The sequence below is a fragment of the Toxorhynchites rutilus genome, chromosome 1, assembly GCF_029784135.1.
Source record: "Toxorhynchites rutilus septentrionalis strain SRP chromosome 1, ASM2978413v1, whole genome shotgun sequence".
NCBI classification, from domain to species: Eukaryota; Metazoa; Arthropoda; class Insecta; order Diptera; family Culicidae; genus Toxorhynchites; species Toxorhynchites rutilus.
The window spans coordinates 111,204,549-111,215,837 of record NC_073744.1 but is presented as its reverse complement, the minus strand read 5'-3'; the positions used below and the strand labels follow the sequence as shown (position 1 = coordinate 111,215,837).

Sequence of the window (11,289 nt, the reverse complement as noted above, 5' to 3'; positions counted from 1 at the left end):
AATAAGAGACAAGCTGTTCCACATTTTAATTCGTTTACAATTTTGCGCATATGTCCACATTAGGCTAATATAACCCTCTCCTCTACTTCAGTACTGTCACACAAAGCGTGTAATCCCTGTTTGATGAAACATGTACTGACAATAATTGTTCGTTGTTGTTCGTCCTTTATATCTATCCGATCGTAGATTTTCTTCGTTCCCCGTTGTCTTGCTCAGTGATCAGGTTTAGGTTTTATTGGTGGTAAACGACTGGACTAAGCGTACCATCGGTACTTCGCGTACCTGCAATAACCTCCTTTCGTGGTCCTTAGCATCTTGTCCAGTAACTCCTATCCCTACCTCTCCGATGTGCCAACTGGCGTAAGAGTAACTTGATCGTATACTGACAATCGAATCGACTATCACTTACACATAGAGCAATTACCATTTCAATTCCAAGGGGAACTGGCAGATTATTTTGCAGCAATGATGACCTCTTTCCGGATTCTTCTCGATGCTCGATAACCACCAAACGAAAAGAGTTGCGCGCGTGTATGTGAGTGTGTGGCGGCTGCTCCGATGCCTCAAGCGGGACATTTTATCTTTCGAATGAAGTGTTTATCATATCATTTCGTTCAGTTGTTTTGGAGCTATTAACGCTCGAAATTTCGTTCTCCGGCGTAAGGCCGAGGACATAGTAAACGCAGTGTGGTACGATGCGTTAGGGAGCGATGAATTTGAGCTCATCGCGTGCTATGACATACTGATCGCTTCAGATCGCGCGTTTTTTTATGTTTCATTCCACTCCATTCCACATGTAAACAACCAAGCACAAGGATGCCAGATATGATAACATGTTTTTATTTTGTAAGCTGTTGAATTGTGAGATCGTTTTTATCTGCGAACATGGTAAATGGAAAGCCCTGTAACGTTTTCATCATATTCATTATGTAAATTAGAATAATGTTATATAATTCATCGAACAAAACGAAAATTATAATTTAACAACTCAATCTTTATTTCCATTCAATGAGTTCGATTGTGAAGATATTTATGAAAATCGTCTGGCAACCACCACTTGCGTTCACTCGCGGCAAAACTCTCCACACACAGTTTCGCCGCATTGAAATCGCGTTCACATCGCGTTTACTATGGCTGATGTCACATTAGGCGGATTCGCCGCCGCGGATATCGCGACGGTTTTTTTTCTCGATACGAAATCGCTTTCGAAACCGCCCCGCTCTGTGTGACATGGCTCATTCGCACCACATCGCGTTTACTATGTCCTCGGCCTAACGCTATCGTTTTCGAAACTTTGAATTTACACCCCGGTATGGGAATGAAAGACGTAGTCCTACGTCAAAACATGTATTTGATAGTTATTGACTAAGTGGTGCGGACCTAAGTGGTGCGGACTCAATCCACTTCATTTTCAAGCAAATTCATGCATTTTTTCAAGCGATTTCTTGCAATAAATTCTCAGACCACCAGAGATGCCAGATTTACATATATGTTTGTAAATTTACAGACATATCTGTAAAATACTTTTGACATGGGGCTATGTCTTTGATTTTTATATAGGGGGTTCACTCTACAAAAAATATAATGATTCATTAAGTGTTTTCAAATGCATAATACTCAAAATCGTTATTGTGACATATATTGTGTTATATACCATTAAACAGGAAATTTATCCAGTATTTTATTGCTTGAAATAAACAAATATAGCAAAACAATTTGACTATTAAAATGGTTATGTTTTTTCGATTGCACTAACCACTCGCTTTCCTCCCCGACGGCTACATTCGGGCGTTAGCTCACAATGTGAGTCGGGCGTATCACAAGCTATTCTCCATTTTCGAACAAACAGGCATTTATTGTTGGCAGAATCAATGAAAGTATAATCTTGGAAGATAGTTTTACTCTATTATCCTCAAAGTTCAATCAATTCGGGCTCAATTAACGTCTTTATCGTGTAGGTCTTGCTACTAACAATTTATGTGATTGTGGTCAAGGATTTCATAATATCGAGCATGTTGTTTGGTTACGTAAAAAATACAATAAATGAATTTAACTGGCTGATGATTCAGAAATTCGAAAGGGTACACTCACGCATATCAGATTATAACATCTTGAGTAGTCGCGATCGTAATATTATGTTCTCTATATATGTCTTCCTTAGAAGCTCGAATGGACTTGCCCATTCTCCTTTCCCTTTTCTATACTTAAGCAGAACTCAGCATCCAATGAGATCAGTTCACTACAGCAACTACACGAACTTCCCAAGAGAGCACCCAATAGGATACTCAATATACATCACCTGGCCATAATGTTATTACAACCCCCTACAAATAATGGTAACGTGACAACGAAGGAGTAAATGCTATTATTATCCTTAACACATTTTTGTAGTCATAGATTTACTTGGATTAGGCTTATATTTATGAAGATCTTAACTATTTAGACTTGTGTTTAAAAATGATAAATGATGATGTGCACATTATTGAATTGAATGTGGTTTTGGATTCTACCACGTTATCTCATCTAATCCGTAAAGGATACAAGTTCAGTTTCAGGGCTTCCATTTGGTGTATCCAAATAGAAAAAAATACAAATTTTGAACAATAAAAAAATCAATTCAAATGCAATTACTACACACAAACACAGGCCTATGTCAAGATCCCGTCCGTGCCCCTAGGCTCAGACCCATCAATGTTTTATTTTTGTTGCAGACTTTTTGGATATAACAATATTTCACAGGTTTCTGAAAAATGAGAGGCTCTACCCAGCAAACATTAAATCGTATAATTATGCACGTGCCAAGTCTTACAAGAAATCCGAATAAATCATAATCGCATATAATATCAATCGAAGTATGCATCGTGTATATTTGAAATCGCATAAAATGTAAAAACTCGATTTCATATACCATTATCAAATTAAGTCGCAATTCGCAACATCAATTTTATGATGTACATTGTCGTAAAATATATTTAATCCGCATCATATGCGTATATTACACTGATGCAGTTTGTGTGTCGTATAAGCGTATAATTTAAATCGATTCAGTACTGTAGTAAATCGTGTTGCATGCTGAAGAAAATCATGAAACAGTAAATCATATTAGATCCTAAGAAAGAACATTTTACATCATATTGAAATGTCAATGAAATGCTGATACACTCGAAAGTTTTAACCGCTGTTGAATTAAATTTCAGATAGCCGCGCGATACAGCTGGTGGATGATAATTCAGACGACCGGAGTTCGAACCCACATCGGAGCAGTTTTCACCAAACATCAATCTGTGCCATTTTAAACATTCATATTCTACTCCCAACACAAGTCAATCAAATAATTATTTCTACAAACATAAATACTCATATATAAAAATGGCGATTTGTGAGGCTATAATAAACATTTCACGAAAATATTTTGGGCCATTTGTTTTTGTTTCTATGTCTTTAATAAATCGTATATGAGTATGGCAAAAGTCGTATTTGGTGCTTTGACAATTCATGAATATATTCATACTAGATGGCAATTCAATTTCAACATAATCGCTATTATAGCCGGTCAAAGTTGCATATTCATCCAAACAAATTCGGTGAGCATTTGTCATGTATGTATATGGCCTCCACTTTTGCATGCATATGCCAACCAAATTTTAGGGCATATGATGTTATATATACGCTTGTTATGCGATTTAATGTTTGCTAGGTATTCATCAAATCACAATATTTTACTCACTGTATGACATTTTTCATAGTTTTAATACATAAAAAGTTTTTATATTCAGTTTATATCAATACACATGACGTTAGTCCTATTTTTTGAGTCATTCATTATCATTTTGCCGCCCGGCGTAACGACAGTGGTTATGTGCTCAAAATAGGTCGCACCGCAGTGATGTCGTGAGCATAGCATCGCTCAGTGGCCAATGACAGTACTTCGTATCTTTTGCATTCTGTTGGTGTTTTGTTCGGTAACAATAGCCTGTACACGTCCTTGTACACAAACCAAGTAAACCGAATTAGCGCTGCCGGCGCCCAGCAAATCATTTTCTAGCAAATATGCGGATGGCACATGTTGCTAATTTCCTTAAAAATGACTCTCCTAGAGGGGTATCTTTTGAGCAAACGACAATGAGTTGATTCTCAAAGCCCTAACTGAACATCTTTGAGAAATATTAAGATTGACTACATCCAAGCGATAACGGAGACCGTTTCTTCCCAGTCCTTAAGCATCCCTTCAACCTCGCACTGTTAGCCTATATCTATCTATATAAATAAAAATGGAGGCCAAATCTATTCGTAAGCGGAAAACCCGAAAAAGGGATGGTTCGATTTTAGCCTTTATTTTTTTGTATTCATCTCTTCCCGTAGATCAATATAGTGGAGAGCAAAATCGGAAAATTTTCGGAAAACTCTGAAGGAATGTCGGAAAATTGAATTCCCATATGACCGAAAATTACAGCGTGATAAGCGTTGTTAGTCCATTCGATATTTGCGCTAGCGAAGTTGATCTTTGTTCAAAAGTGGAAATGGTTTTTCAGGCAAAACAACGAATTCCCATATCTTCTATCTATCCATATATCTATATAAATAAAAATGGAAGGCCAAGTGTGTTGTTAATCGCAAATTCCGATTAAGGAAAGGTCCCTTTTGAGTCGTCCCGACATTTTGTTGTATTTGTTGTATTCTGCCCATAGAACAATGCTATGATAAGAAAAAGTTTAGGAATTCGTTTTAACGAATTCATATCAAAACAATAATGTTGTGTGGGACGAAGTTAGCCGGGTCAGCTAGTATATATACAGCCATTCCATGTCAAATCGATAAAGTGGTTCTCAATGGGAAACATGATTTTTCGGACCACCGGTTAACTTTGAAAAACTATATCTCAAAAATGAAAAAATACTGTCTGGGAAACCGAAATATGTCATGTAAAACATCCTCAGCTTTCTAGAAAAATATGAAAAAATATAGAACCCTCTAGTCCAAAGCCACGAAAACAGTAAAAAACAACTACAATCGATCATTACGAAAATAAAATCCATTTTTTTGCGAGTTCAATATTTTTTTAATAAAGAGCTAGCTAATTGGCTTCAATTAGATGTGTCGATAATCGGTTCAGTGGGGAAAAACAAAAGATTTTTCGGACCACCCTAAAATGGAAATGGTCATCCTAACGAAAAAATAAAAAAATACGGGTCTAATATTTTGCGATAAAGAACAAAACTACCACTTTTCATCATAATCTGAGAACCACTATATCGATTTGACATGGAATGGCTGTATATATGCAAAATACACATATACAAAGTATACAAGAATATACAAAAAATAATCTTACGTGCATTGCGATGTACAAAGTATTAATGAATCTGTGAGAATCAACGTTAAGAGACATTTCTACAGATCCGTAACTTTAACAGACATTTCCACATTTTTAACAGACTTTCACATATTTTTACAGATATTTTTTTAAAAATCATCTGGCAACTCTTCGTTCCACTTTTCATCGAATGTTTTCAAAACGCAGGAGTAAACATTTACGTGACTGTGACTTCGTTTGTTTTTATTTCGTTCGGAAAAATATTATATCTGGGAAAGTGGACATTAAAAATGCGTTACTCAGTGAAGGCTGCCTGAATACGAGTGAAACGTTTTTACAAACGCGTTCAGAAACGTTTTTACAGACGCGCTGGGTCGATTTTTGCGGAGATGACAAACTAGTTCCGAATAATGGTTCCCGTATCTGTGGAGTAAGTACGATATTTGAATGATTGAAAACCAAAAGTGTAGCAAACCTTTCATACATATTTTCAGGATTATTTTGATACAAATACATCGTTACATTTCAACCGGAAAGGAAACCTCGTGAGAAACCGTAATGCCTTCTCCACTATTAAGCCGGTAGTTGACTCAGAAGATTAAGTCCATCATCAACACGAAGCGCAGATTGCTTCACCGTTACATTAATCACCAGCACTAGCGGATCATAATTACGTGGATTTCATTTGGCCAGCTTCATTAGCAAAGCTGTTTTCACCGACGTTAGAAAAAAAAACGTCCCCAAAACATTTCACTATTGATATGTATGTATGTATCAAAACTCGCCAATGTCGAATTTGGCTCCCACATTAAAATCTTGGAGTGAACTAAGCGTTATTCGTAGGTTATGATATTATGTCAAGTTCTGATGCCTTGCAATATGAGATGCTCTTTCAGAAATGCAATGGTCGATTAAACAATTGACGGAAAAATGTAATTCGTTCATCTTAAAAGTTTAATTATTTTTGCCTTTGATAACAATACCTTTTTTATAGTGTTGATTATCATAAGAAAAATAACACTCCTGATCGTTGGATCTTTTTTGACATTTCAATTGGATCTTTTTTGACAGCCGTTTTGATTCAGTCCGCACTACCTAGGTTATTGAAATATTCAGATAGTTCTTACACTGGAGAAATAGTTAAGTAAAAGCAGCTACCAAATCTTTAGTAGCCAAAACATTGGTAGAATATACAAATGCTTTGTAAATATTACCAAAATTGCGTAAAAGCGATGTCAGACGCAATGAACGTTCCTACCAGAGATTCGTAGATTTTACTTCATACCATTAGTAACTTTGTTTCTTTGTCATACCTAACATCTGTGATGTGCGCACTTTGCAATCGCTATTTCTATTTTGGAGATGAAGCGATTCGGAGGTAAGCATTTTGTTGATGTTACGTTTCATTACATATATACATATTTAATATTATTAACATATGTATTTCTTTTCTTCATAGAGACACGAGAGAACAAAATGCGGATGAAATGGGCTGGTGCTACCGACATTCCCTAAATAATGCAAACTAGAGCGATGCAGCAGGAAGAGGAACGGGAACTTTCCTCGTGTACGCTGCTCATAGAATAAGTTATATATTATTATTATTATGTATTCTAAATATGTGGAGTTAAATGTAATCAAATAGAATTTTTAAAATTAAAAATAATTATTAAAAAACATTTTTATTATCCCTGATGATTATCTCTCACAAATGAGAAGCAAAATTTTCACTAATATTGCACCAATGTTGAACCAACAAATCGTAGTTTGTTTGACGTTTGTGCCTACCATTTTTCTTTCGTAATATGTACCAATGATTAGTAGGGTAGAAAATGACTAGAAAATTGGTAACATGTACCAACAAATTCGTCGTATTTACTAACTATTCCTCTCAGTGTAAGAGTTCACTATGGCGTTTACGAATCTAGGACAATCCGCGTTGACGGCATTGAGCTTCGTATTACGAAATGGGGGAGCAGGCATGACAATATGGGTTTGCAAAAGACATAAACGTGCTTTTAAAATAAAAATTATGAATGAAAATTATTTTTACCAAACCAAATTAGTACTCTAGGTAAACTAAAATCACTTTTGCTTGCAAGTAGTAAAAAAATATCATACACAAATTGTGTTTAAAGATAATTTTGTATTATAATGGCAAGTTTTGGTGAGAATATCTGAAAATTTATAGAAAATAGTTTAAATTGGGGTCAGAACAGCGTACTTATAGAAGGCAAATAACGCAAAGAAAAAAATTTCATTCAAATTTTAGCAATTTAAAACTGCCTTAGGGTCGACTAATCTGATAGAGAATAGTTGACCTCATACAAACTAATATCGTATCCAGATGTTGACACCATTCCGCCGTCAACGCGAATTGATGAAAGGCAATTTTTTCACTCCTGAACCACGAAAAAAAGACAATGGAGCTATGATTTCAAAAAAACAGGAAGTGGGTTATATATATGGTATAACCGCAAGGGTGACGTAGGACTAACGTTGATTTAGAGATCATTTGTTTGAAGTTGAATCTGAATTCATTCTGAATGAATGAATATTTGGGGGACTTCGAAAACGAGAGCGTTACGTTGGAGGCACAAGGTTTTATGCATCCAATATTGGATACGGAAATACCCTACTGATAGGGAAGAATAATCTTCAGAAGCTATCCTGTTGATTGCGATTGATTGAAAAATCACAAAACCAAATGTATTTGGTCACAGTGTTACATGAATAGAAAACATTAAAATAAACTTTTTCACGTGAATGTAATTTTAAATTCCCAAGGGGAACTGGCAGATTATTTTCAGTAACGATTAGATATTTCCACATTTTCCTCGATACTGGAAGCCCACCAGTGGTTAAAGCTAACTCGATAACCATCTGTTAATAGCTCTTGATTGAATCATATTTGGTCACAGTGTTACATGGATAGAATACATTCAAATAAACTCTTTCACATGAATGTATTTTTAAATTCCCAGAGGAACTGGCAGATTATTTTCCGGATCTTTCTCGATGCTGAATGGCATCCAAACGGAAAGAATTCCGTGCGTGTATGTGTGTTAGCGTCGTGCTCCCTTGGCCGAGTGGTTAGCGTCATAACTAACATGCCGGGTGTTCGGGTTCGATTCCCGTTCTGGTCGGGGGAATTTTTCGTCAAAGAAAATTCCTCCGACTTGCACTGTGATCACGCGTATTCTAGAGCTTGCCACTCAGAATGCATTCAAGGCGTGTTATTTGGCATAGAAATCTTAACTAAGTACTAATAAAAATGACGCAAGTAATACTACGTTGAGACGGCGAAGTTCCTCTAGGAACGTTAGTGCCATTGAAGAAGAAGAAGAAGATGTGTGTGTAGCGGCTACTTCGATGGTCACCTTCTCTTCTCCTGAAGGATCGGCTTCTCTGTGCTCCCTCACAGTTTCAAACAAACTGCTTGCGTTTCAGGGCAGATCTCGATCCTTCGCCGTCCAGCACCCTCAGCAACGATGTTGTCTTGTCGATGTCCTCACGAAAAATGAATGCGTCTCACAACCAGAATATCGCCTCAGTATGCTTTTTGTGCGTGATTGAATCGAGAGAAGGCGTGGTTTACGATGGCAATTTGGAAGGCAAACTAGAGGGGAATGAACTCTCTGAGCTCGGAACTTTCGGTGACTGAGCAATAATCGATTGCGGGCGCATACAATATTGGATACAGAAATATCCTACTGATGGGGAAGAATAATCTTCAGAAGCTATCCTGTTAATTGCGATTGATTGAAAAATCACAAAACCAAATATATTTGGTCACAGTGTTACATGGATAGAAAAAATTCAAATAAATTCTTTCACATGAATGTATTTTTAAATTCCCAGAGGAACTGGCAGATTATTTTTAGTAACGATTAGATATTTCCACATTTTCCTCGATACTGGAAGCCCACCAGTGGTTAATGCTAACTCGATAACCATCTGTTAATAGCACTTGATTGAATCATATTTGGTCACAGTGTTACATGGATAGAAAACATTTAAATAAACTCTTTCACATGAATGTATTTTTAAATTCCCAGAGGAACTGGCAGATTATTTTCAGGATCTTTCTCGATGCTGAATGGCATCCAAACGGAAAGAATTCCGCGCGTGTATGTGTGTGTGTGTAGCGGCTGCTTCGAGATCTTCCCTGGGAACCGTTTGTGGCATCACTCTCCTCCTGATGGATTCCCTTTTGGCCTAAGGTGCACAAACAGGCTCTTGGTGACACCGTTCATCCGCGCTTTCATGATAAACGAAGAGCTTCACCACAACAGCGACAACATGCTCCAATCGCTGTTCAATTTGAACTGAGTGGATTTCCGAGCGGCGCTCGCTTATATACCGATTGGTGATTTCAATAGCCTGTTTTGAAAGCAATTTTAAGACTATTGAAACAAGTTTTTGGATCAGAAAGTAACAAGTATAGAATGCGTAGACATTTTATCTTTCAAATGAAGTGTTTATCATACCATTTCGTTCAGTTGTTTAGGAGCTATTAACGCTCAAAATCTCGGTCTCCGGCGTAACGCTTTCGTTTTCGAAACTTTGATTTTACACCCCGGTATAGAAATGAAAGACGTAGTCCTACGTCAAAACAATCATACTAACTCATAAGCACACGGAAAACGAGCTACCTTTATGTAGCGTTACATTGGTTGTTCATCTGTCAGCTGCTGCTCATCATACTTGATGTCAAACGCGTCGTTCCTGGCTCGTTGAAAGCGGAGTAAGTGTGATGTCTGAGAAAATTATATAATGTTATAAAATCTTATTGTAATTCACAGATAACGTTACTGGCGTTAAAGTTTAGTTAAAATATTCCACCATGTCAGATCCGGTGTCACGTCCGATGAAATATCCCTACACTTTCTCTGCCCAAATAGCGCAGTTCCCAATTAAGCACTATTTCAAGCACTCCTGGCTCTATCGCTACTACTTCATTGCTGTCGGTATCTCGATACCACTGTTCTACAAGATTGGCAAACTTGGTAAGCTTACACTTCCATTTGAAATGTGATTTTGAAAAAGATCTATACTTATTCACAATCATTCTTTCAGCAAATTCACCTGAAAATGTAGCCAAATGGGCAGAGTCGAAACGCAAAGAACATGCTGAACACCATTAATAATGGGAACCACATGCTAGTACCAGGATTGTCCTGAAAATTGCGCCGCGCATTGGAAGTTTAGAAAAGTACAACGGAAGAGATGGAATAAATTGTCAGAATAACCTGTGTGTTTTATATTTCCGAACAATTGTTCGTTCTCGCTTGATTTTCTTTTTCTATCAAGTGAAGTCTAGGAGAGCAGGTCTTATCCCGAAACGACATCTATTGAAAACAAAGCAAAATTGATATATGCATGACGTAGATCGAATTTCAATAACATAAGAATCTGCCTACTTTGTGGCCAATTATTAGCAATCAGCAATCGCTCAACATCCTGGAACTGGCAGATTATTTTCAGGATCTTTCTCGATGCTGAATGGCATCCAAACGGAAAGAATTCCGCGCGTGTATGTGTGTGTGTGTAGCGGCTGCTTCGAGATCTTCCCTGGGAACCGTTTGTGGCATCACTCTCCTCCTGATGGATTCCCTTTTGGCCTAAGGTGCACAAACAGGCTCTTGGTGACACCGTTCATCCGCGCTTTCATGATAAACGAAGAGCTTCACCACAACAGCGACAACATGCTCCAATCGCTGTTCAATTTGAACTGAGTGGATTTCCGAGCGGCGCTCGCTTATATACCGATTGGTGATTTCAATAGCCTGTTTTGAAAGCAATTTTAAGACTATTGAAACAAGTTTTTGGATCAGAAAGTAACAAGTATAGAATGCGTAGACATTTTATCTTTCAAATGAAGTGTTTATCATACCATTTCGTTCAGTTGTTTAGGAGCTATTAACGCTCAAAATCTCGGTCTCCGGCGTAACGCTTTCGTTTTCGAAACTTTG

At 37.2% G+C, this 11,289-nt stretch overlaps 1 protein-coding gene and 1 long non-coding RNA gene across 2 annotated transcripts; both read left to right on the top strand.

Annotated features, from left to right (window-relative positions):
- The first annotated feature begins 5,475 nt into the window (after nt 1–5,475).
- On the top strand, nt 5,476–6,935 carry LOC129761924 (uncharacterized). Its single transcript, XR_008740503.1, has 3 exons — nt 5,476–5,744; nt 5,809–6,692; nt 6,774–6,935. It is a non-coding gene; the product is annotated as an uncharacterized LOC129761924 (long non-coding RNA).
- A 3,026-nt stretch (nt 6,936–9,961) lies between these two features.
- On the top strand, nt 9,962–10,565 carry LOC129761923 (uncharacterized). The gene is made up of 3 exons (XM_055759779.1): nt 9,962–10,061; nt 10,120–10,323; nt 10,394–10,565. The coding sequence occupies exons 2-3, from the start codon at nt 10,161–10,163 to the stop codon at nt 10,459–10,461; spliced, it is 231 nt and encodes a 76-aa protein (XP_055615754.1). The 5' UTR covers nt 9,962–10,061; nt 10,120–10,160; the 3' UTR covers nt 10,462–10,565.
- The last annotated feature ends 724 nt before the right edge of the window (nt 10,566–11,289 follow it).

Bases quoted from the DNA above. Each gene is read 5' to 3' on its own strand.
- LOC129761923 (XM_055759779.1), top strand. From the start codon at position 10,161: ATGTCAGATCCGGTGTCACGTCCGATGAAATATCCCTACACTTTCTCT. The intron at 10,324-10,393 runs GTAAGCTTACAC...TCATTCTTTCAG, and splicing joins CTACAAGATTGGCAAACTTG to CAAATTCACCTGAAAATGTA.